Here is a 27,632-nt window from a genome sequence, read left to right as displayed (position 1 = left end):
AGAGACTACTATTTGTCAGAATATTTGCTCAATTCCCTCTATTTATTTTCCTTTTAGTTCCTAGAGTAAAAACGGTCACTTCTTTTAGTCGATTAAAGATGATGGACGCTGCCTTCACAGGCCACTTCAATAAAACATTTACCATAGTTTGGCCTTTTTTCAAGAGAGTTCACATCTTTAGCTTCAGTTTTACTGAAGAAATATGTCTTTTTACTTGGTGGGCTGGTAAAATCTTTGACATTTGAAATTGTTCTTGGTTGTGCAGCAAGCTTAGAAAAACACCTCTTGTCTTGTCATGGTTTACACCATGGAGGCTGGTTTCAATTTATTTTTTGGGAAAATGTCAAAGTGATCAAGGGTTGTCATAATTTGATGATTTATGATTGATATTCAGTTATTTTTTTTACATAGAAGTATTCGACTTATTCACCAGCGTGTTGCCAAATCTTTCGATATTTTTTCGTTCCTTTCCACTTCATCTGATTTTCCTCGCCAGTTCTGAAGTCTCTCTTGATGTTTCCGACACTTGAACTTTAAAGCGGTTGCCCGTTTTTCTTTCTGTCAATCTCTTTGCTGTAGATAATAGCAGAGCCAGATTGTGGTGCTGTGTTAAGACCTCTGTCAGCTCAAAATTGACGTGACTCATATTTGACCCTCTTCTGTCAAAACTGGAAGCTGCCTGAAACATCTTACTGACTGCTGTGTCCCTGCAGTCAATATCTAATGAACAGTCAAATGCTTTGTAATTCTAATGCTTGCTTTGAGAAGTTACTGTTGTTTGGTTACCATGGAGCTAATATTTTCTGAAATGCAGTTTCGCTGTGTTCAAATTCTCAGCGTTTACTGCAAACTCTGACCACATGACTTCTCAGGTGCCTCACCTGCTCTCAGTGCTGAAACTGTTATTCTACATAAAAACCAACGTTGGCTTCACTCCCCTCTCTTCCACTATAGTAGAAAAATACAAATAAAGCAGTTGCAGTGAAAGGACATTAAAAGTGCCACCTGCATTGATTCCCCCCAAAAACCTAAACTCCACACTCACTTACATAGACACATGTGCACACACACCTGTGCCGAAACCATATAATATTCCTGGTGCTGGGCCACCTGACAGCAGTAACATATGGAAGCAGGCCATAGCCCACCAACTAACCAAGACACCAGGAGCAGCTTGGTGTGGTTTGTCGCATTGCAGGTCATAACTCAGGCCTGTGCCAGCTTTTATGTGGCATTTTTAGCAGCCCCTATTAGTTGCACAGCTATTTCTTGGGGGATAATTTCTTCAAGCATGTGGAATTACAGGTGTATGTTATACAGCCTTGGAAAACGGACTTTCAGTTTGAAAGGAAGAAAGGAAAAGTATGTTGGTTTTCCCTTGATAACTCATTATTGGTCTAAGTTGTTGCGTTGTCGCAGGTTCGTCCAGTTTTAGTACTACCTGTTAGATTTCATTTTATGTGAAATTTAGAAGTCCTTGACTGTGTCTGGACCCCTAGTCTAGACTTAGTATTAGCTCATATTGTGATTTATGGAGTCTGCTTGAGGAATCTGAGGCATGAGGCTTCTGGTGTGATTGTAATGCCTCATTACTCCTGTTCATAGTTAGTTATAGAAAGCAGCTTCTGGTATATGTCTTAAAGTGCAGCCAAGAAGAAAATCCATCAAAAAACTTTATGAATTCACTGAATAGCATTCATGGGGACAGTGTGTGAGCCACATTTATTTACCACTCAACATGTTTGTTACAAAGAAATGGTGGCTGTTGAGGAAGAAATGTTCAACATTGATTTAAGTTTGAAATAATGTAAAAATATGTGTCAACCTGTTATTTTAGTAATTTCAGCCCTGAACCAAACCTTTGAAGCGATAATAGATCAACCTCACTTATGATGTTATGATGCTGTTAAGCTCCCTGCTTGATGACATCATGGTAGGCCGTTATGGACCAACCCGGATAATTAAATAACTAAACCAGATACATAGCTTTGAATTGTAGTTAGAAATTAATATTTTATAAAGGTTTCCAATTCAGTACATGGTCACTCAGCCTTTCCCTGCTGCAAAAAGTAGCAAGGGGATGTTTTTTAGACAAAAAAATCTCATTTAAGTTGAGTGAATGTGGCCAGAAACAGGGTGTCATACATTAGCAGGTGTGTATAAAAACCCAGAATATGATGGCAAATGATGTAATTTTGTTGCGTAGCTGGGCTATTGAAGTAAAGGATTGCAAGCTGCAAGGTAAAATGTCACGTTTTGTGCTGTAGAGTCTATAAAATACAGTGGCCAAGTCTGTGGTGAGGTTTGTTTTTCCTCCCATTCTCTGCTGTCTGACAGTTTTATTTGATTTTATGGCTGACAGAGATAAATGGACATATTAAGGAAGGTTGTTTTAGGGAAATGGTTTGAGCAAATTAAACAATCGTACTCTTAGTGACTGACATTCATGGTCAAAAGGATCTATGTGTCTGTTTTTTTACATTTAGCGTTGGAGAATTCGTAATCGTGCTACCGTGTAAAGTTTTACAGTACACAAACTTTAGCTTAAATAAACACGGATTTCAAATCCAGCCCAGATATGTATTTTATATATGCTGTAATGCTTTCAAGAGGCCGTAGTCATACAATCCAAGAACATCTATTTAATTTTAACTTGACCGTAAAATGTTTTTGGATGTAAAGATGAGAGCCAAGACGTAGATTTAGGAGCAGCTGGAGATGTTTTCACTTGACGGGAAGACTATTAATGCCTGAATTAGTCATCTGAGGAGCTGAGGCTTGAGGGAGGGGAAAACAGTGGGAATTGGGGAAGGATAGATGGATTATCAACTCTGAGTGGATTATCATATCCTGTGGTGTGCATTTAAGTTCTGTCCTCTGTTTTTTCTCAAATATATATTTTTTTGTCTCTCAGAAACGTACATCTGCAACTTAAATGCAGAAACATTAGTATATAGCTGAAAAAAGTGGTGTTTTGGTTTTCTACAAACATACTTGGTTAGAGAAAAATGAATGTGTCTGTCTTCTGAGAAAATTGGTGAAGGTTCAATTCCCTAACAAAAAAACGGAAGAAAAAAAATGAATGAACAGCTGGTGCTTCGGTTGACTCCTTACAGCTTTCACTGTAAACCGATGTGCACAATTGTAAATGACCATCTTTGCAGACTTAGTGCAATATTATATTTGAGTTCTGTTGAAAGATTTAAATTACCCTTGTAAACCAAAAAAGAGCTGCTGTTTTACAGAGACGGCAAGCTACACACACACAAACACACACGCACACGCACTCACACCTCCCTATTCTTTTGCTTTAACGCCTGATGAACCGCATCATTGCAATTTTCCGGCCTGGCAGTCTGCAGCTGTCTGCAGCACTTGATTAAAACATTTCTTTTAGTAATCCCTGTTTAACGAAGCAGCCTCCAGAGAGGGAATCTATGTGTGTGCGTTGTCTTATGTATCTGTGTGAGGTAGTTTGCACTCAAGTATGTGAATTTGAACCTATAGCACTGTAATCCAGATGTGAGAAAAGGGATCTTCCTCTTTGTGAGGGTAAGAGTGTGGAAGAGGAAGTGGAGTTTTTTTCTGTACCAATGCTCACAAAATGCACACATGGAGAACCTTTGACTCCAACAGCCGAAAAGGTTTCCTGAAGTGTGGCTGCAAATGTAATCTGTGGCGTATTTTTCTGCTCAACAGAGACTTGGTGTAGAATAGAGGTATGTAAACCTTGGGGTAATTGATTGCATCCCATTGGGTACTTCAGATTTTTTTTAAATATAACAAAAAAAATGTTTTTATGCATATGATATATAAATAGATAAATAAACAGAATAAATCAAAAAGACAATTCATATTTTAACTTTAGATCCCGAGACCCCAAAGTCTGTAGCATTACATGTTGCGCGTAACGCTAGTCCAACATTTCCCCATAAAAACAAGTCATTTATTATTGTCTTTATCTTTAGGAGTGTCTATTGAAATTTAAACAAAGTAACTAATTCTTGGCAAAAAGCTCTTTATTTCTATGTTTTATAAAAACTTAGAAACTACCTTCAAATTTATTTTTTGCCACAAATACTTTTTTGTAGGTTAGTTAGTAAGGTAAACGCGCAAAAAGGGAACAAAATCTGTGTTTTTTTGTAACAATACCATTTGGTATTAAACATATACTTTTGAGTGTTTCATTCATTAATCTTCTGTCACTTTTGGGGTCACGGGGTGCCAGAGCCAGAGCCTATCCCGGCCACTTGTGGGTGAAGGCAGTCTCGCAGGGCCACAAGTCACACACCCATTCACACTCATATTCACATCTAGGGACAACTTAGAGTAACCAGTTAACCTATGAGGCATGTTCTGGACAGTGGGAAGAAGCTGGAGTGGCTGGAAAACCCACACATGCACGGGGAGAACATGCAAACTGCACACAGAAAGGCCCCCGGGGCCGTCTTGCTGTGAGGCAAGAGCGCTTACCACTGCGCCACCGTGCAGGACTGAGTGTTTCTACTACCATATGAATGTTGCCACATTTGTAGAAACCATGAACCTGTGTGAAGAGCTAAATATGTGAGTTGTGCCCATTAGAGAACTGGTCTGAGTGACCCCTCCCGTCTGGAGTTTCAAACAGGAAGTACCCGCTGGTTCCAAGAAGCCAAAATTCCACAGATTTCTCTAGAGAAATAAACAGCTATTACTCAGTCATTCTATTGGTCAGAATAACCTTTTTTCCCTCTAACTTTGTTTAACACGTTCTTGCTAATCTTAATTTTAGAGCAAGTTATTCAAGTTATAAACTAACCAATAAAATGCCTCAATTAAAGCATGTGGCGCCCGCTGGCCCCCACCTTGAACAGTCAAAATGTTTGACAGATTCTCCTGAACCTGCTTACAGTGGAAGGGGTATTGACTTCCAACAAGCTCACTCCTGACAATAGTTGCTATAGAAACATGAATTCAGGCTGACTCAGACCAATCACAGCTTACTGACATCGTTTGGGTCCGAATGGCGATGTCCATGTTGTAGAAAAATGGCGTCTGAATTAATTTCATTTTGCTGAAGCCATAAAAAAGCCATTATAGGTGACAGTCCAGTTAGCTTATACAGTCAATGGTTGTGCTTATAAAAAAATGGCCAAATTTTCTCTGCCAAAAACGGGGAAGTTATTCTGCTATTTGCTTCTGTTTTGAGTTTGGTGGATTGGATGATAGAAGTCTTTGTTTAGAAGAACCAACCCCAGCCATAGCAGCCCTGCACCATCTCCTAATGCTGGTCACCGACCTGGTTCCACACTGCTGCAGTATAGCATCCCATTCTAGTATCTTCCACAATCACCCAACATGTTTATTTTGGTCACTTGGGCACAACTGGCACACTCATGCACATCAGTGCATGATTCATTGCCATTGACTGTAAATGAGAACTGTAACGTATGAGTGTGGCATCACCCATAAAAAAAGACTTCTGGTTCTAATCAAATGATACAGATGGTGCCATGTTGGAGCCAGATGACGTTAGTAAGCAGTGATAGGTTCAAGTCGGTCTGAGTCAACATTTCGATGGCAACCACTCTTGCCAATCAGTAGCCGCGGTTACATGCGCAAAATATCTTGATCGGATCAATGGTCAGATTAAAATTCAACCGGTCACACTTTCGGTCGGAATAAATCATTTGGGCATGCGCAGTAGTGTTAAAAATACCAGAAAAGGAAATTAATCCCAAAGTAAACAAACTGCTGCCATATACATTCATGCAGCAGCTTGGTAATATACGAGATGATCTTCTAAACTTGCTTTTATTACTGTTATGAATATTTTGAAGCGCCTGTTCGCTCTTCATTTTTTTTTTAATCCATGTGGTCAGTGCGTTTTTTTTGTGGAAGAACGGAGCTGGAAGAAGGGTTAGGAGAAGGCTAACACGCGCTAACAATATTAGCCTTGTTTGATGAACATAAAATCCATGCGGGAAATGCCGCAATCTGCATCTTGGCTGCACGTAAATATGTGGGAATAACATCAGCCTTTATTTTGTCGGGACACGACTGGAAACACTAATCCATGTGATTGTTTGAACAGCTTTCTAAGGACTGAGCATCATTTCTGCTTTAAAAAAAGCTCACACACCGCCCCAAAGCCACTGTGTGAGCTGCTAACCCAGAGCGGCGGGACGGATCGCAGTCCGAAGTCTCCCGCACATAACAAAACAACAAAACGCACACATAACAAAGCATCCTCCCTTCCCTTCAAACACACATGAATAAATCCGGCTGCTCTGCTCAGAGACATAGTTCGCTCGGTCACTCAGTCTAGTTCTCACATACAGTCAATGTTCATTCCCTCCTTTCCACTCCCACATTCTAGAGGTGTTCTCATTCTACAGAAGCCAGCAATGCCACCTTAGAGAATAGAATTGTTCCCAGGCTAAGTAGAAATGGGATTTCCATTGGTTTTTCAGAATCTCATTTTTCCAGAGATGAAGATGCTGGCCAACACCACCACAATGCCTCCACTAAAAATCAGCATAGCATTCACTTCATCTTCCCCACACTTTGACTCCAGGATCTAAAAACTGTAGGCAGAATCCGGACTTCTAGCTTAACATAACATTCCTCCACTTGTTCATGTTCCAGTGCATGAGCTACTGACAGCAGCACAAACATTCCTGAGGGTGACGGGCAGTTATGGCTGCCTTCCTAACAGCACAATGAGACCAGGGTCAATTTATGCAAAAGGCCAGAGTTTTCAGTTTTATCGTCCTGAAGAATCTGTGTAAGACATCATTAAATGCCTAAGTGCAGACAGGGTGAGGAAACCGTTTTCTTGAGGTTGTTGTCTTTTTGGAGTGCACCCTTTGAGGCCTGTCTCTGTCCCCTACAGTCTCCAAGTGGGACTTTTTTGAGTTTTGAGACCTTACTCAAAAAAATGGTGCCACCTCTGAACTGTAGCCAGGTCACACTTCATTGCTGCTCATTAGCCCCCATAAGATAAATAGCAAAAGCAAAATAAACTGTTTGATATTGGTCAGGATGATTTTGCAATTTTTTATGGGGGAAACCCACATATTCAGTTCTGCTGCTCGCCTCAGATATATATACACGAGTATTGTGGCACCATTTAAAAATGAAATAAAAATACTTTTTAACAATGTGATTTACAGTCGAGCAAATTTGTCACTAAAGAGAAATAATTGATCAAAGTAAAGTTCCCTTTTCATTTTATTCCAAGTTTCCACAAGGATTTTTGATTTCATTTCACTGTTAACAATCATCATCTGTTGACTAACAGAGGGTCAGTTCTGGGTGCAGAGTCCTGCTCATTATTGTAAATATGGGTACATTCAATATTTCTGTAAAGACAATCTTTAGACAATGCAAAATCTGCATCAGCTCACATGAGCTATTTTTTTTACAGTACAAGTTTGAAACATGGACCCTAGGTGACCTTTGGGTGTGAAGGTGGGAAGAATACAAGCCTTCCTCTCCCACACCTGGACTATTTGTTCCCTACATGCTTCTTCCATAATTACAGTGTGTCATTTCTTGTGAGATAAAAGAGGGGACTTCTGAGGATCACTGTTGTTTTAGGACGAGCTGTGCATTGTGAATTGCCTGCCCTGTAGATCAGTTTGCAGTAAAAAGACAGCATGTAACTTTAGTTTATCAGTTCTCCTCTCCCATTTTAGCTGCTTCTACAGAGAAGTTATGAACATTGGAAAATAATAGCAAAGCCTGTTTGTCAATTCTCTGGGTTAGGGAATGTTTGCATTGGCTAAATGAGGTAAAGTGGGACAATAAATGATTTGGAAAAACTTGAGATAAGTTATCACAGTTTCTGCTTTATCCATAGATAAATGTGTCATCTCTGGATGGATTGTATTAGCGTTGTCAAGGGTCGTGTAAAAGGTCACATTCATCGAGGAAAGGAGAAAGTTGCACACTCAGGAGTATGTCAGATGTCAAAGACTATATTTTGTTCATGTTCTTTTTCATTTATTCTCTCAATTTAAAGTTTATGTAGATTGTTGTACTGGTAGTGATTGTGAGATCTCATGTGACTCTTATTATTAATAGTCACTAAACCCCTTTTTCTTTGTGTTTTGAGAACACAGAAACTCTGACCCGCACACAGCAAAGTCTCCAGAACCATCTTTCAAGAAGAGAGTTGCCACAGCATAAACAAAAAGTACAAATACACAGTAAATGCATCAATTATATTTTTCCTTTTTATAAACAATGTACACTTTCAGACCTGCTCCTTTTTGCAAAAGTTACTGAGAAGTAATTAAAAGGGAATAATACATTCTGATAGCTTTTTGACTCTTCTTAGGTTTGTTTTTATGAAACGATCCTTTAAAACTTAAAGAATGTTAAAGTTTGAAAAGACAGGCACCAGCATACAGACACATGCTGTCATTTTGTTTTTCCCTTCCCTTATTGATAGATTGGCAGCACAATCAAACGGCAGGCTGCTCCTCAGCTGTGGCCTTATTTTTGCTGCTGATCCGGCTTTGGCTCACAAAAGCTGCCATTGGTTTGTTTATGTGTTTATGCAGATGTTTGTGTTTGTGTGACAGCATATGTGTTGCCATGGCAACACATATTTGTTCCTAGAGTTTCTTTAGTGTTGCTTTTCTCAAAAACCATTTGGACAGGTTTAAAAAAAAATCAAAAAAATAACTGACAGCCGCTTAAACAATTTCTTCCAGCTAAGCAATCCAGTCTACAAAATGTCCTGTAGCAGCTCCTGGGCTGGAGTTCTGAATTGGCTCAAATTAATACATCCAGGTTTTCACTAGTTCTGACTAATTCTATTTTCCTTTAAAGAGATTCCTGGTGGCCTCTGTGTTTCGATAAAAACACTTTAGAAATAAATGGCCACCCTGAGATCAGAGACGGCCCACTTGAAGCACTGAGCTTTAGTCTAAAAGGACCTGATTTCTGAAATTATAAGACAACTATGGTGCTTCTCCACAAAATGAGATAAGTGTGTTTTCAAGAGATTTGTATCCCAGCTACAGACTGGGTCTGTTTTAGAGGAACCGACTCTCAGGTAAAATGTTAATTGCCTTAAATGTCAATTTTGTACTTTCTAAAACCTATGTTTGAGTGTTGTTCTTTGAAGCTGCTGCTGAAGTTAATGTTCTTTGGTCTGTTCAGGGTTTTGTTTTTCTCACAGCCTGCGGTAATAGTGCGAAATTTCTGCCAAAAAGCTGTTTACCATGTTGCAGCAGAAAATGCTGACCGTGCCAGCTACTTATTGAAATCCGATGAGAGCCTGGTCGTCCTCACATCCAACATTCCCAAAAGACCCTAATGAGAGTTTCTGCTTCTCATTTAATTCCAAGATGCTGTTCACTTAGAAATGGGCATAATATAATAAAAACAGGTGCATAATTAAACTTTTAGGGGACCACATGCACATGACAGCTCCCCTTAAATGCTATAAACACTCAAATAAGCCAACAAACTTTCATCCCTTGCCAGTGCTTTCATTGAAGTGGGTTTGCAGGCACATTTGTTCTGCATGTGGGGACATTGTTTCCACGTCCCTGATGTGTTCTTTTGTTCAACTGCAACTTTTTGCTATTTTTACTTTGTGTTGTGTGCACAAAAAGGTGTGATCAATGTACGAAATGCAACGGAAATCATTTTTAATTTGAGAAAAACTGCCTTGCACACCTCACCATAGTTACAAATGACATGCTGTGGAATCAGAAGTAGAAAACAATAGTTTGCTCATGAGAACTGTCAAAGTTAACCATTGGTTTTGTCAGGTCTTGACTTTCTTTTTCTACGTCTACCTGTTCCTCCTCTTCTCTTGGTGTTGAGCTATTTCTTTCTACGGTGCGGTAGAGCTTCAGACTTATGAGGCGTGTGGGCTGGCCTGTGTGCAGCTTCAGGCTCATGTCACCCACCCGAACCACCCAGGAGTAGAAGAAAGGGAAAGATAAAGAGAATCGAGGAGAAAGAAAGGGAGGGCAGCAGAGGAGTTAAACGATTGCAGAGCTACTGGCTCAAAGTGGGACCCTGTGACATATTCCACAGTCTGAACTGGGACCAGGCCATAATGGAGTGTGATTAAATGAACTGTGATGCGTGTTCCTGACAGGCTGCAGCCATCCCTGGAATAAGTCACAGTTCTATTTCACTCAAAGTTTTACTTTTAAGGCAGCACCGCTTGATGTCTAATGCAATATGTTGTCAAACAAGCAGATGTACACACGTGTGCACACAACTCATAAGCTAAATGTGTGTCTTGACGGGGACTTTTGCCAATTCCGAGAATTAATCAGAAGAACCTCTCAGAAAAATAAGGAGGCTGCAAAAGTGAACAAAATTAGGTTTTTCTTTTTGCCACGATTAGTGCAGGCAGGCAGGTGTTTTTGCAGTGACCAACAGGGAGAATATATAAAAGATACGGGTCAAGTGGTCAGTTAGGACTATGCTGGATACAGTCTCATCTTCTACACCATAGAAAAATGCCTTGCCTTGTATGGTGAATGTGCATTTGTCGTAAAATAGTTTTTCTTTGATGTGCTTAACAGTGAAGGATAAGTAGATGCTTTAAAAAGTTATCTTTAACATAAAGCACTGACTTGTCAGATTATAGATATGAGATTAGTTGTGTGTGGCACAGCAGATGAACAACAGTTGTGTTTGTTTAGATGAACAAGAGACAGTTGGTTACAGGGGAACTAGAATGGTAGAATTGGAAAACACATGAAAGAAAATGAATGGATGTCTCAGATGATTAATGAGAACGCGGTCTGTTGACGCTCTGATGGACGTGGTTCTGGAGGAGAGCATCAGACTTTTGTGTTACCTCATCCCCCTGAACACTCTGCTCATCAGCTCATCACACTCGGAATCACACGAGCTTGCTCCCACTATGTTCTTGTAAATGGATAAAATCGTACACACACAACGATTCCTTTCAGGGTCGGATTTCTGGGCAGTACATCTTTTCACATAAATCATCATCACAGTTTTGACGGAAGAAGAGAAGGGTCAGCAAACACGACCTGCCTGCCAAGTAACTAAGACGAGCTTGGCTGACATTTGCCACCGCTTCAGTTAGATGCTGGAATGCACATCTACTTATTTTCTAATTATTTGACTGTTTGTTCAATCAGTAAGTGGTTTCATATTGGGATAGTTTTTTGATGAATTTGTGATAGTTATGGAGTGTGTCTTTATTTCATTTACCATTTAAACACGTGTTCTCACATTTTCTGCCAATAAATCGTACTTTTTACTCGTCTGTCATTCAATATATTATTTTTGGCTAATGCTGTTTGTCCCCTTCCAATTCTTTTTGTTGCAGGAGCAAAAGGTCATCAGTTCCCACCACAGAGTGCATTTTAGAGCTTCCTCACTTCACAATTCAGGCCACAAGGGCGCAGACACTTCTGCTCCAAGCCATCTACCAGAGCTGGACTCACAGCATGCTTAATGGATCGCCAGTTACACTCAGCGAAAGTCTTCTCAGTGAGGTGTTCAAAGTTCCAGGTAATCAAAATGCTCGACTGTGTAACGTGACCTGAACTGCATGCTGACTAGAAATCCAACATTGATGGTGACCAAAAAAATTGTGTTTATAATGCCTGGACAACCTAATAATTAATTAGGCATTTTTTGTTCATGTTTGGGGGGCTGCAGCATGCCAACCCAAACCACAAATGCAGCACTCTTCAAACTTGGGAAGGAATTTCAATCCAACAGTGATCAATTTAGAGATTCACCCTATGAACCGTTGCAGGCTTTTTCTTTTTTCTTTCTTAAAATACATACTGCTAATGGCGTTTTGCTCCTTTTGGATTGCCTCTGCTCTTTGATTTTCTGGCATTCACACTGAAGTGAAGTGAACCAGAGTTCACTTGCAAGTAAACAAACCTTTGCTGTCAAGCTGACCAGAGTTTGCCTGTTGAGTGTACAACCGAGTTCAAGTGATTTTTGGATTGTACACACATTTCTTCAGATTTAGCTCAAATGTCCATTCTAACATCAGCAAGCACATTATGTGGAAATCTGGGGTGTGAACACAAATCCAAACATTATACTTGAGCATTAACTCAAGTTGGAGTCAGTGTGAATTACAGGATTTGCAGATGATTACAACGTAAAGCCTTGGTCACATGCATCTGCTGACCTATGTGGTTGCTGCACGTTTTTTTGGTTGTCCGGGCTGTGCTGGGTTGTTGAAAGGAGGGACTTCATGTTAAAGCGACCACAGGTGTGCCTTGCAGTTACCTTCAGGTTTGTACAGCCACCTCAAGGGATGTACACATCCTGCTGCATACATAAAGTGTGCGTATGATAGTGCATGTAGCACACCCATAGGATAACACAGACTACACTCTGATTGTGTAGATTTATTCCAAAAGCCAGGTTGCACACAAAGAGCGCGCACTTATCACTTAAACAGCACTAACAAATCCCTTGTGCAAAGCACAGGATTTGGGGAGGTTGGAAAAATGAAAAATCTGTATGATGTCTCCATATCACCTGCTTTTCACCCTTATCAATAACTCTTGCGTGTTATACAAGTGATAGCTAGAACCTTCCTGTAGAAAAAAAGGGGCATGAACATTTTCCCCCTAGTGTGAGCAACCTGCATGCCCTGGACAGGTTAGCCCATCTTTCACCTGCTGGCAGGCTTAACTCTGTAATACTGTTTTACCCAAAGACTTTCTGACTAATAGAATGTGGACCGGAAGTAATTCAAAGGACTAAACACAAATACTTAGAAAATGGCAGACACTCTGACTTTTACTGTGAAAAACTTTAAAATAAAATAAAAAGATGGTGACTAGTCGCAAGTAAATTTTTGAAATATATGCGGCCCGTGCTGAACTCTTTTCTTGGCTGCACAGACCCGGAGGAGGGCTTAGGGTTACGGTTAGGTTTATAAGTGCAACCAACAACAACATTTAGCCTCGGACGCATTTAAAATACATGTGAGCAATGCAGTAAATAAAGCTATATTAAGACCAACAGCTAAAATATGTTTTGGTTGTGGTTTTACATTTTCTGCTCTATTGATTAAGAAAAGTCTTTAATCCCTTTTTTATAACAAAATATCTGTATTTGACTTGAAGAAAACAGTAGCATTCTTCATGAAAGTAGCATCTGGACAGTCCCCTGGAGGTTCAGGGATTTTCCATCTCATTAGGATCTTGTTTGTTATGCTGTCAACCTTCTCCCCGAGCCAAGCCACCTTTTTTTTAAATCATTGTAGCTGCCAACATTTATGGAAATGGTCTCCTGTGGAGTGACTGTCAAATATTCCTTCCCTTTTTCTGCCTTCCTTTTGGAAAATGGACGTGAACGTCAGCACTGAGAAACGCCTGCACATCTGGCTCGTTTGCTGGCAGCTTAGAAAAAGCAAGGGAAAGAGTTTGGCCTGACAATTCCAAAACAATGAAGGGGGATAGGTGATGTACTGCAAAAGTTTGTTTAGGGAGGAGAAAACTTAACCATAATTCCTATCATGTCACAAAAAACTTTTGTTTCTGCGTTTGCTTCAACTGAAAGCATTGACATTAGCAGTCCCAGAGCCTCACAATATCTGAGGTGACAGAATCAATTTCAGGAACATTTTGAAAACTAGCAGAAGAATTTGATGATGAAAGAAACTTTGTTAGCACTAGCTTCCAGACAGTGTACAAGATGCTGGATTGTGTTGGTGTCTGTGGTTGCTATGGCTTTGTTCCAACCATCATGGTACAGTGTGACTTGCCAGATAAGTATTTCACTAGCTGGGTCTTTAACTTCCCACTTTGGTCTTGGCTCTTAATTGTTTGTTTGCTTCTAGACAAATGCTAAACTAATGCCATTTCACTGTGTAATGCAGCGGCTGTATTTTTCCACCTATGTGACTTGTTAGCAAACTTTTGGCTTTTGCTACCATTAAAAGAAGCCTTGCATTTCTTACAGATGTGAATCTCTGTTTAAACTTTTTTGTCTGTCTCTACTAATAGCCATAAATACTTAAAATAGTCAAATAGTCAAAAATATTTCTCAAAACGCTTTCTGGATGCATTTAGGAATATGTCTTTATTCTGCTCTTCTGATGTTTTCAATAGTATAAGGTGTTTCATTTTGAGCGATAGCTAATAATACATATTGTCAGTGTCTTTCTGAGAGTGAGCCTTTGGACTTTATTCTTGTCTAAAATAACCTCCTCAGTTCAGCTTTAGGAAAAGCCAACGGCTTCATTTTTAATCTCGTGGTACTGACAGACTGTACGTTTTTATTTAAAATGTTTGATGCACGGCCTCTGAGATTTAAAATATTTCAAATTAAAATGTTAAAACTAGTGATTAAGTGGGTGAACTGTATAATTTGGTTTTCCAAGGAAAGAACTTGGAAATTGTTTCCCAAAATGTTGTTTTCCTATATGTGGCTATTTGCCCAGAGTTGCATAATAGACATTGTGGTACAGCAATATGTGGGGCAGGTTCACTCATGTTTGTGTTGTGTTGTTAAGCTATATTGGGGTTTATTGATTATTAGATTTCAATTATCATTGTGTGTATCATCCTTTATTCACATTATATATGTGGAGAGCTGAGCATACTACACAGAGATAATGAAATGTTTAAAGGTTCTTCTTCTCTTCTCAATTAAAAATTTAGAACTTAACAAACCTAACATGCAAAAAACTCATAGCCTTCCCACTACAGCCTCGGCTGTGACTTGACTCACAGAAATGTTTGGTTTTTGGAATAAAATTCCTAAAATTGCATCCATTTACTAAATAAGCACCAGGTAATTTCAAGAATGCCCACAACAGCCTAGCAGAATGAATAATAATGAAGGTGCAACACAGCCAGGTGAAAAGAACCCACACCTTTTAGGTGCTAATTTACCACAGTGCCTTGTTAATGCCGGGTTTGGACCAAGCCCTGGGTGTTAGTAAATCGAGATCAAAGGTTAAGGTAATTGATATAATCATAAACCGGCCCTCCAAAAAAGTGATTTATTTAACTCTGATGCTCTTACCACAGCTGGTCTTTAGGCAGCAGACCTCTGTGGTGGTCTGTTCAAGGACAAAAAGGGAGGGGGTCCCGAGAAGTTGGTTGATGGTGGTCACAAGCCATGCTGTGGATGATTGCCGCACGATATATGAGCTGTGACATAGCTTTAGCATGACAGATTCTGGAGAGAAAGAACAGAGGGACGGAGAGTGAATGTTATAATCCAGAGAATGAAAAATGAAAGAGAAAAGGAATCTAAAGGTCGAGAGGAAATGTGCCAGAAGGAAATAACGAGACCCGGGCTGGGGGCTGACCTCACTGCCCAAAGTTACAAGTGGCCATTGCTTTGCTTTATTAAACCCACCTCTAGCAGCTTATTGAGTGTGAGGTTAGGCACATTCGCAAAGAAACATGCATACATTCAATTGCATGCCCACCTTTATCTTTAATAGATTAAATGCCTACATCTGAGCTCATGCCATATGATCCCGTTTAAAGAAAGAATGTGGATACAGTAAGTTTATGTTCTGTTTTCATAGCAACTACAGGCATACTGATAATATTAGAGGGCTTTTTCACTCACTCATGACCATATTAGTATTAAAACAAGTCTTTAGTTTTAGTTCTCCACACTTAAAGCAAGGGGAGTGTGAAGGAATGGTTGGTGGTTTATAACAAAAATAGAGATAATTTTAGCATGAAACTTTGCATAGTCATAGTATGGGACTGTTTTACACTCACTGTAAGTTCTTGATATGAAATAAAAGGGATTTCTTAGATCATGTCAACAAAAGTTTTCACCCATTTTTACATGGCACAAAAAGCCTGCTGCTGTCATGGCCGGACTGTCATATCTCTGTGATCTAACTGGCTTCAGAAGTAAGAGCCTGACGCCAATCCCCCTGTGACAATAAGTGTCTGTAATAGCCCTGTGGTTTTTACAGGGGGAAGAGTGTTTATATCTAAATCACCCTGTCACCTCTGTAATTTGATACCTGTAATGTTGTTAATTTAATGTTGTCTGGTTCCAGAGTTAACCAGTCCATCTTTCTGTCCAATCAAAACCCACCCTTATGTTGGTCAGAAGCTTTCTAGCTCACAAGCTTCTTGTGATTGGCTCCCGTGGCTCCTTTACTGACGACCCTTATTTTCTTAATCTACTAATCAAGTCAAGCCACAAGACCATGCAGTTTTCCCCTGAGCATACACTTAGCTCATGGTATTTTTTCACTTACTTTTCATTGTTTTAAAGTGGGAGGAATATATGTACAGAAGGACAAGAGCCTTTTTTACGGTCTGTGGTTGTCACAAATGTCAGTAAATAGATGGAAAGTTTAATGAAAGCTCTCAGATGTCCGTTTCAGTGCGGTCTGTCCCTTCACTCAAGTATTCCTTCTCCTTTGAAGATCTAACTTATTGGTTAGGGAGAAATGTCTGTCTGTCTTCTTGTCTGCTTCATGAATTGACATGAGGATAGGGAGAAAGCAGGGGGGAAAGGAAATGGATGGGTCTTTTGTCTATATACTACCTTATTTTTGACATTAAAAATACAATGGATCAGCATCAGAGACAATAGATAAATCTTCGATGAAACTTGATACAGTTTTTGTCAGTGAAAACTTCAATGAGCTACAGACAGCCTCGCTCAACTCCTGGCAGATTTCAATGATGTTTTAAGTCAATCCAGACAGGCTGAAGTTCTCCGTTTCTCCTTTCAGTCACAACTGATAGAGTTGAGTCAATTCAAAACAGAAGTTTGTTGTTTTCACAGTTGGATTTTGAAGTACAAAGAAAATTATATTTTTAATGGGATGACAGAAACATTTATAGGCCAAGAGTTACTCTGCTGTTAAGACTGTGTTTATTTTCAGCCAAACCAAATCCCTTAAACTTGGTATTAAAATTGTAAAACAGAAACAGCAGTTTTGCTGTTTGTTTCTATGTTTTTCTATTCTGCAATTCTTGTTCTGTGGCTAGCCAAAGGTAAAACAATAGAAACAAACTTCTTCTTTTGTAGGTAAAAAAGATTTTCCATTCATTTTGTCAACATGGTTAGTCTCAAAGCCCCAATCATTTTCTCCCACAAGAGGTCATGATCACGATTTCTATTTTTTGTCAGATCTGACGGTGCATTCACACAAATGAATTATAGTCTAACCATGTTTTCTCCACTATAAGTCGCTCTGGAGTATAAGTTGCTGCAGCAAAAAAAAAGAAGAAAGAAAGAGAGAAAAAAGTCACATAAGTGGCACTGGAGGATAAGTTGTACTTTTGGGAAAAAGTATAACGCTTCTAAACAACTCAATTAAGCCTGGCGTAATGCTGCATTTAAACTGAACGTGATTTGCATGTCAAATTTGCGTCCACAGCTTCTTTTTTGACGCGCCTCAAAATTGCTGCGCGAGGCTTGTCCAAAAATGTTTTCATAAACTTGAAGCTCCCGACACGTGTGGGAGGATTTATGCTCAAAGGTTTCTAAGCCTTATCACAACATGTCTGTATATCTCATTTACAATGAACAGCAGACTTAGGCCGCTTTACACTGCAGGTCTTGATGCCCATATCCGATTTTCTGACTATATCCGATTTTTTTGACGACCCGCTTACATCATCTTTTAAAAGTGACCCGTATCTGATTTTTGCATTTACACTATACAATGCTGAAACTGTCAAACGTGGACGTTCTGAGGACTACGTAGCAGTATTTCCGCATTCCGCGGACCTCCTTCGGTCTTTTGTGTGACTGCGGTTGTCATGGAGGCAAGGCGGCGATGGAAGGAGGCGTTGCCTTGGGCGCTCCTGAGGGGATGCACGGGGGAGTAAAAAGGTGGGCTGGTCGGCTCTCTCTGAGTTTTGAATTAGGAAGTGTTTGCAGACGTTGTGATGTACTAACAGTTTGATCCAAGTGTTGAACCTTTCCTGCGCGATGACTTCTCTTTTCCGACCGTAGTCAGAAACACACGGGAGATTTCCTCGGGGTTCTCTTTTCCGTTCTGAACCCTCAGCCTCCAGAGTAGGCTAAGAAAGACTCCAAAACTTTTAGGGGAGACACCTTATTTTTAATTTACGGTTCTCCGACAGTCCCCCGTTCCGCGCTCACACCCACTCTCCTCTCCTTACACGCACACACACGCAAGCACGCGCGCGCGCTCACACACACACACACACACTGTCCCCATCATACACGCCCCCCCAAAGAAATAAACGGCTTCTAGCCTGTTCCATAGCAACGGTGTCCCGCTTCATTAGTTACCGTTTGCGTCCGGACCGGGACGGGACCGGACCGGACATAACAGCGGTTTCCAACTACGGTCTGAAGCCTGAGGCAAAAAGTAACACGCTGACAGCAAAATCAGCGCACAAAAAGCATCTTAATAAGTCATGTGATCTCAGTTGGTGGTGTTCTGATTTGCCGTCACTGACGTACAACTCGCATTTACTGGGGAACATCCGATTTGTCTGCTTACATGGCACACGCAAATGCACGTATCTGATTCGTTTCCGATTTATTTCCACATATGAGAGAGGCCTGTATCTGATCTGAGAAAAACAGAATCCATGCGCTTTTGTCCTGCTTACACGTTCACCGATCATATCCGATCTGTGCCAAATGAGAGGAAAAAATCGGAATTGGGTCACTTGAACCATGCTGTGTAAAGGCGGCCATAGAGATGATGTCGAGAGATCAGGTTTATTTATTATGAAGAGCTCTACAAAAACATCGGTAAACACGTCTCCAAGTTTGGGTTCATGAGATCATTCAGAGACTTTGCCAGTACAGACTTTCCCATCTACTGCAGGAGCTGCCTCTGAATGACGCCTGCTTTCGGTGGTTATCCGTCCCTGTGGGACCCAGTTTGATGACTTGCTGTCCCGCATTAGTCCAAAGAAGGAAAAATATATTATAATAAGAATAAATTAATTGACCTGTTTACTAAGACTGGGTATCACCAATAATTTACAGAATCGATCCAATTTGATTCACCAGAGCCAGGAACGATTTGATTCACGATGATTCCTTTGATCCACTCAATTCATGTTTGTTTTAGACTCCACCTGCCGATTTGAGTGAGCAGCGCTTCTTGTGCGTTGCTGTGAGTAGCAAATAGTGATATACATACCTACAGGGGGTTGTTACTTGGAAAGTAAAAAACACATGAGCCTGTTTATTTTTTTACATCCCATATAAGTCGCATCTGAGTATAAGTCGAACCCCCAGTCAAGTATGCAAAAACAAAAGAAAAAAACACAACGTATACTCTGAAAAATGTTGGACTTGAGCCTTTTCAGACTATGCTGGTCAAGCAGTTGATTTATTTTTAAATATCTCATCTGCTCTGCTTTCACATCACACTGATTGGACCAAACTGTTTAATGTCAGGCAGTTGCCGCTTTCCATTAGAAGGCAAAAGAACCAGAAACAAGCACTTATCAGAAAGTTGGAAAAACCCACGTCTGAAAAAAATCTGCTTGATCGTTACGATATATTAAAAAGCACCTTCATCTCCTTATTATCATAGCTACTGTTTAGACATTGTGCTAATTTTCCATCATGTGTTTTCTTATCTTTGTCATATTGCTCACTTTTTCTTGTCAGTTTACTGGAAGTCTGTTTGTACCCCCACTGTGGTAAACATCAATAGAATTCCATTCCAAAGAAAAGCTTTGCAAGGCAAAAACATTTTTTGTCAAGTTGTAGTGGTCAGAAAAACTTTCACACTGAAGTGAAACTGGCTGGATGAAGAAATGAACAGTTATTCAGAACAGCCAATCCTGGGGACAACATACCTTCTCTAACTATTCTAAACCAAGTTCACTAGACCCTCCTAATGTGTTGCCACAGTCTTTGGAGGGGATTTTCTGTTAAGCAGAATACAGTGGTTTCTCTCTATAATGTAGATCAGCTATTAAAGTATTGCTGTTTTTCAATTGTTGAAGCTTTTTTGCAGTGTGTGCTGTGTCCTGATTAGGTGGAGACCATTGTCTATCAATCAATCGTGTTCAGTTTGCGAAATTTACATAAATCATTTATGGTGATCAGATCTTTCTTTTCATTCTAATATACTGGACTTATTTATGAAGGTTTGAACTAGGGTTGTGCCGATGGACGATATCATCGTCCATCGTGATGGATGACTGACATCCCGATGGAGAGACACCATCATGATGCCACGCCCCCGCCACGTTGCGAGTCGACGGCATAAGCCGCGGTTACATGTACAAAATATCTTGATGGGATCAATGGTCGGATTAGAATCCAACCGTGTAGATGGGCCCAGAAAATGTTTTCAGAATATAAAAACGTTCACTAAGGTCACAATTTTGGTCGGAATAAATCATTCGCACATGCGCAGTTGGGTTTGAAAACCGGAAGGGGATACAACTTCCGCCGAGCTGCTTTTTTTCCAAACTTTATTGAATGTAACAATTCAATACAAAACAATGTTGCCGAGCGGCTATATACATTGACATGTCAGCTCGGTAATATACGAGACGATCTTCTAAACGTGCTTTTAATAATATTACGGTTATTATGAAACACCTGTTCGCTCATCATTTGAATTTTAATCCGTGTGGTCAGTTCTTTATCTGAACGAAGCCAGGATTAGCAGTATGCTAACACGGGCTAACAACATTAGCTTTGGGTGGCGCTGCATGCTGTGAATAACATCAGCCTTTATTTAGTCGGGACACGACTGGAAACACAAATCCACGTGATTGTTTAAACGGTTTCTAAGGACCGCTCATGTAACAAAGCACCCCCCCCCCCCCCTCCCATCAAACACAAAGCTGTAAATCCGCGCTCCGCCGGTCCACTTCACTAGTCAAGTGCGGGAGCGGACTACTTTTTTATTTTGTTTGTTACTTTTTTTGTTAAAGTCCCTTCCCTCAGTTTATAGTGGATCATCGCGGATTAGTCATTAGTTGGGAAATAAAATAAAACGTAAAGTAAAATATCGAATAGCAGTTATATAAGAACGAAAAATGTAAAAATAGCCCCCCCCCTCCGACGATGTCATCGTCCATCCCGATGGCTGACTGCATACATCGTCAACGGCCAATTTAGGGGACATCGCCCAACCCTAGTTTGAACTTTGAGAGTTAAAATAAAAGAGAAAATGTAAAAATGATGATGCCTGTATGAGAAAACTGTATAGGGCAGGGGTCGGCAACCCATGGCTCTGGAGCCACATGTGGCTCTTTCATCCATCTCTTGTGGCTCCCTGTGACTTTGGAAAATAATGAGTATTTTACAATAATTAAATTTTATTTTAGTTTGTTCAGTTTTCATGGCATTTCAAAGGCGCTGATGGCTCAGCACGAAGCGCGAGTCACGTAAAAAACAGCTTCGTAATGAGCTCGTATTTATCGGGCGAGACCTGCAGAGGCGATAGCAGGAGGAGACACGCGGGGCGGCTTCAATAAACACTCCGATCTTCTGCCGGGAACTTGACGTGACGCAGGGCAGAGACCAACTCGCTGATGACAGAGAGTTTGAGCCAGCGTTGCCAGATAGTAACAGTTTTCCATTCGAAAAGTCATCTGAAAACCGCCAGACCCAGCCAAAAACCGCCCAACACAGCTTTTGTTGATGTTTTTTTCCGTACTGGACTGATAATATAAAAGATTTTTCTAAATAAAAGATAGTTCAGACTAATAATAAAATGTGTACAATATTGAATTATTATTAATTATGAATTAATATTATTGAATATATATATATTTATTTGACCATTTAACCTTTTAACGCATTACTCAGTCAGATTCTGATCAATTGGTGTAATACTTTAATGGCTTTAAAAGCACCAGCAGCAGACCTCTCTTTGAAATCAAAGACAGACACAATTAAATCTGTTTGCATTTATGTCATTTAGTAGTGTCTACAGAACTGGCTCCCTGCTGAGAACCAACCATCCCTTCTGAGGATGGTGAGTAGTGCCGACTGAGCACATAGCTCCTCATCACAAGGCCATAAATTTCCACTGTAACTCCCATTGAAGTACCTCAGTAGTACAAAAATCCCAGTCACGTCTTGGCTACCACCACACACAGACTGTGTCAGCCTCCTCAAAGCAGAGACATAAAAATGGATCTCTGCGGATTATTAGTTAACTAGAATGCTCTGCTCATTATGTCTTTAATGCTCTCCCATAAAGCAAGTGGAAAGAAGAAGAAGAAAAAGAAAAAGGCCCAGCAAAAGAGCCTTCTTAAGTTGTAGAGAGGATTTGAGCATTGGAGAGAGTCACAATAATCCAGGGTTACACTTCAGCAGTGGGGAGGCTGGTTTAGCGTCATTAGCTGTGGTCTGTAGTTTCAAGCACCACTGTTGCTGGAACCACACTGGCATTCCTAGCTGGCTTCTACTTCAAAGACGGACTGCCCCCGTTTCTTATGTTAACCAAATCTGTCAGGGTTGCATTATGCTGGGGATATGGAAGGTTGAAAGGCAGTTCTTCTCATCCAGAACTGTGTTTTAATGGCCTATCTCACCACTGGCTAATTATCTCCTTACATGTCGCAATGTGGGAATTATGTCTGTCACAGCATATGTTTCACCATCAATCTCAGTACATTCATCTCTCCCTCCTCTTTTATGCACTCTTATTTCTTTCTCAGTTGGCCTATATATCTTCATTTTGTTTTTCTCTACATCCCCTTCTGCCCTAAACCATCACTGTCTTCCAAACCTCACTGCCACATTGCTGTTTGCCAAATTGCTTCCGCATGAAGACTCCTTAATCGTGATAATTCAGTGGCAGAGGGAACCACAGTGCAAAGAACATATGTCACTGCTTTAGTATTCAGACAAAAAGGCCGGCAGCCTCTGGGGGGGTTGGAAATTATGAAATTAGACCCCCAGCCTGTGAAACCACCAGCACTTACACCAGTTTCACATCTTTACGCCATGACTGCTATAGGCAGTGAGTGCCACCTGTGTACAGAACTGCAATTATAACCTTTCATCAACCTGCTGGAAGAACACACATCAGACTTTCCTGGGAAGGCCAAGAACAATGTTGGTGTGTAAAGCTGCGTTCACACCGAACGCGTTTTGCACATCAAATTCACATCAGATGCCTCTCTTTCGATGGGCATCGAATTCGCTGTTCAACGCTTGTCCAAAAGTGTGTTCATAAACTAGATGGGCCAGATGCGAGTGGGAGGAGCTCGGTATGGTGAGCTTCACCATCTACTGCTGGAGCTGTGTCAGAATGACGGCCGCTTTCAGTGGCACTTCCATCTTTCTGTGACCTAGTTTGATAACGTTTTGTCCAGCATTTGTCAGAGATAGAAGAAATAAAAACAAGAATTAATTAATTAATATTTTTTGTTGTTGGCTCGATGGAAAAATAAAAAATATTGCAAAATTCAGGAGTACCGGTAGAAGGCTTCTCCATAGTGGCTTTGGACTCCACCCACTGATTGCACCATCAACACGTCATTTGCCAAAGCTGAGTCCCTAATTGGTTGACACGATGCATCTTCTTTGCCAAAGTTCAGATTTTTTAACTCTCGACGCCCAAATCACGCTTCAATACCCAAAATGCGCTGCTGCCAGGCTGACGTGCTGTGCTCAGCATTTAAATTGTGCAGCAGGACCTCTGATGACGTCTATACATTGATTTAACTATGAAACTGGATTATACTGTCGCGTGAATTGCGTTCTGTGTGAAGCAGCATAATACCTCCTGCTTCTACATTATGATTTCATCCAAATGAATTGTTGGTGATGCATCCTTTGTTTCCACCTATGGTTGCTGTTTTCTCTTTACTGTTATTGCTAACTGAAATTTAAAGTTAAATTCATTTAATTGCTGTCATTTGACTGGCTTCTTCTTTACTGTTCTCTTTGTGAAAACATAAATAGGCAGAGAATATTTTTTATAAATGAATGATGATGAAACACATTTTAAACAATGATATTATACAAGTGTTCCGTGTCAACAGTGGACATGTTTGACTGTTGGAGCTGCCTCCGTCGGATTTAACGAAGCAGTGCTGGTTTTGCTTGTCTGTTTTCCTGTCCCACTCCCTGCATGTGTCTGTATTTGTGCTGTGTGTCAGTTCTGGGCAGAGCGCCAGCAGACCTGCTCTTACTTACTGCTTCTACTTCAGCCCTTCCTGACTTAGCTGAGACAGTTATTGTTTCTACATCAGCCCCTTAATGGCTCAGGTGGTTGATTTCAGGCTACCCAACTTGTCCATGTCCACCCCTTTTTCTGTCAGCCGCCTCGTTTCGTCGGGCTTACTGCCAGACATGGAGTTAGTATTATAGGCATTTTATCCTTTTTTGCCTATTACCTGCATATCAGGCTTTGGCCATTGAGAATTGCCCTTTAACAACCAGCTCCCATCATGTAATGATCATTAATATCTGCATTGCAGCAACTTATACTACATGGAGTAGGAGATTTAACCAAAAACCTTTTTAAAAGTATAATCGTAACCATTAAAAATTTAGCTTCTTTGATAAAGAAACACTTAACAAAAAATTAACTCAGCCATTGGTTAAAAATGAAGATTCAGTAACAAGCTTGCATAAAGTCTATGTAAGTGCATGTCTGACTATTCAATCATTGTGTATATTTGCCAGGTCCAGCATTACAGGCAGATAGCTTTCCATACCATTAAAGCAGTAAGTTCAGTACATGTTGGAATGTGCATGACTGTTAGTTCTCCAGATGTCACGCACACGTGAACACTCACACACACACTAGTTTAAAACCATATGCATGTGCAACTAAAATAACAGAAAATCATCATAAATGGTCATGGTAGATATTTTTTGCATGTAGTGAGACATTTCAGTGACTGAGTAATGAATCAACCCCTAAATTTGAGTGAGTAAGTAATGAGTCGATCCTTAGGCAGTCACCGCATTCACGCATTCAATCAGTCTTCATCATTCTTGTTTGGTAACATTTTCAAAAGATGCTGGCAAAGATGCTGCCGGTGGTGGTCACTCCATCCCTAAGTTATCAGGACCTATTGAGCATTGAGTGATAGCTCTCCTCTTGATGTTGAATGTTGACAAACACATCAACAGATGTGCTGTATTTTTCACTAATTTTTAGCATGTCCTTTTAATTTTGATATATCTCTATTACACTTGTATTTAGATTGGTAACTGCAGTTCACCATGGCTATCTTCTTAGTCTTTAAAGTAAAGCCATAGGTTCAGGGCACTAACTTGTGTTTGTTTTCTTCTTGCACCTGCGTTTACTTGACTAGTAATGCATATTCTCCTAGTCACTGAAGAACACACAGAGGCAGACCATCACAAACGCCTGGTTGATTTTACACATATATGCACCATGCACATTCCAGACACAGAAAACTATTGTTCAAGCTGACAAACTGACCAACACATAAAGTCTTGGTCTTCCTGTGCAGACCACAATTTTATAGTCTAACAGCTGGACAAAACATTTTCAGGAGCCCCCCTCTATACTAACACCACCAACCTAGCAGGTGCGCTGTGCCCTTTTGCACCACTACGTGGGCAACAGGGATATGTTACAGTGATACCCCCGGTCCCATTTATCAAAGAGGAGAGGGAATGGACCCTGTCATGTTCTGCACAGGCTTGATCTTACAACTCAATCTTTTCTAGACTCATGAGAGCCGTTAGTGTGCAGGTCTCACTCTTCACCAGTGCTTTCATTTTCCCTTTATGCTTTAAGAAGGACAAATGGTCACAGGGTCTATGCGTACATTATCATTAATATTCTGTTACTTTATGGTATATGGTGTACTTTATAATGTAGCCAAATGTCTTGAGTAAACCTCAGCAGGATAATCTGTATAACTATATAGTTTCCAGTGGGAGAAGGAAGCTGAACCTACTATAAACGTTTCTATTCTCTGTGTGCCATCGCAGAAATAACCCACACATTTGTGTCCTCTGGGGACATATGCTGTTAATACAAACTGCTCTAGAGATGAATATAGGGATTTGTATGAAGCATATAAATATGACTAATATTTAGATATTAAAAGTAAGATTGAATGTTGTTATGCTTATTGATAATTTGTCTTAAAAAGATATTGATCTTGGCATTTGGAGATGTAAAAAACAAAAATCTTGGTATTCATATGCGTATGTAAATGGAGATTCAACTCTGTCCTTAAAGGGTTTTCGTCATTAGGGTGACTGGACGTGATGTTGAAGTAAAGATGTTTATCTGCTCATCTGAGTATCTTCTCCAGTTCTTTTTTTTAAATGTCGGTCATGATTTTTTTTCTCTTTGCGGCCCGTTACTAACTGTCCCACGGACCAGTACCAGTCCACGCCCAGGGGTTTAGGGACCACTCCTCTGAGCTCTCCAGACTGAACTGTGAAGCTCACAGCTCCGCCTCTCCCTCTGTGTTTTGTCATTAGATGTACCTTCAGATGAACCAGTTTTAGTGTATTAAAAAATGTAAACTACTAAGTCCTTATTTGCTTAGTTGAATTACTTTTTCAGTTATTGCTTGTGATGTGTGCCATACAAAGATATTAGACTTGTGTTTCTGCTGGATTGTAGCACTTGTAGCAAAGTAGTGCCTCTGTCGCCTGTGTTCTGTGTTTGTACCTGATTGGTCAAGAACAACTAGAGGCTGATCATTGTTCAATGAAGCCACAGAAGCGGTTCCTAAACCTGCCAGAGTCTATATTCAGGGTTTTTCTCTCTCTTTTTTTATTAGGTGTGAGATATCCAGGCCCGTCACCGACTCTTGAAGGCTTGGTCCAAAATGTGGAGTTGAAGTTCTGCAGCCGTGCGATGGTGAAATGTGCCTCGGGAACTGTGGGAGCTGTAAAAGTATGCGCCAGGACCCCAGGTGTGTACAGCTGTGCCCTGTTAAAACTTTACTGCCTGTGTAGGAGGGAAAGAGTGAGACAAACGAGACTCTTCTTTTATTTTCTTTAACTCATACTTTTACACCCTCCCTCGTCCCAATCTGTCTTCCATTCAATGTTATCCTCTTTAAAAAAAAAAAAAAAAAAGGTTGTTTTCTGTAAACCAATAATATTTAATTATTTATTCACTTCACAATCTTTCAATTGATGGAATTAAATTTTTGTTAAAACAAACACATTATGCTCTTGAAAGTGTTCGCCTGTTAAAAGAAACATATGTGATGTTAGTTTTTATAATTGTACTAAAAGATTTATTTTGTCATTTGAAATGAAACATAAAGTCTGAGTTGTTGACAATTCACAGAACAGCTTCCTTTAGAAAAGGCAGTATAGAAAACATTATTTGCCTAAAATTGCAAATTAATTTTTATTTGATCACTGAGGTAGGAATTCTCCCCTCTAACAAAACATCTCTAACAGTCTCTAACCCAAATGGTAACTTGCATGTACTTGGATGGCAGTTTTTTTTTTTCCCTTTTTAAGGACCAAATGACCCTAGATATTACAACCCCCTTCACCCTTTTACACACAGTCATACACTGATGGTGGCAGAGCAAGGACATTATGACACCCAGAGGTGAGCTAAGCGGGAACTGTACCTGTGGTCTGCTGAACCTCTGTACCCCACCCACCCCAATGTCTTTTTAGATGTGTTTTTTTTACCCTTTTCTGCACAAAATAAAAAAATAAAAAGAAAAACACCTCCACCATTTACTGGACACTTATGTTTTATTGACATATACATGACATATTTA

General features: G+C 40.2%; 1 protein-coding gene across 3 annotated transcripts in view; it reads left to right on the top strand.

The window, feature by feature from the left end:
• Positions 1-27,632, top strand: part of vps13b (vacuolar protein sorting 13 homolog B) — a 318,686-nt gene that overhangs the window by 54,595 nt on the left and 236,459 nt on the right. For all 3 annotated transcript variants that reach the window (XR_002874967.1, XM_023964361.1, XM_023964362.1), the window contains exons 17-18: positions 11,321-11,505; positions 26,664-26,798. Coding sequence is in view for 2 of the 3 variants with exons in the window: in XM_023964361.1 (XP_023820129.1) it covers positions 11,321-11,505; positions 26,664-26,798 (320 nt within the window). In the remaining variant the exon portion in view is untranslated. The remainder of the gene's footprint in view (positions 1-11,320; positions 11,506-26,663; positions 26,799-27,632) is intronic.

Source organism: Oryzias latipes, chromosome 16, assembly GCF_002234675.1.
Source record: "Oryzias latipes chromosome 16, ASM223467v1".
Lineage (NCBI taxonomy): Eukaryota > Metazoa > Chordata > Actinopteri > Beloniformes > Adrianichthyidae > Oryzias > Oryzias latipes.
The sequence above is the reverse complement of the archived record's forward strand: the minus strand, read 5'-3'. Positions and strand labels throughout refer to the sequence as shown.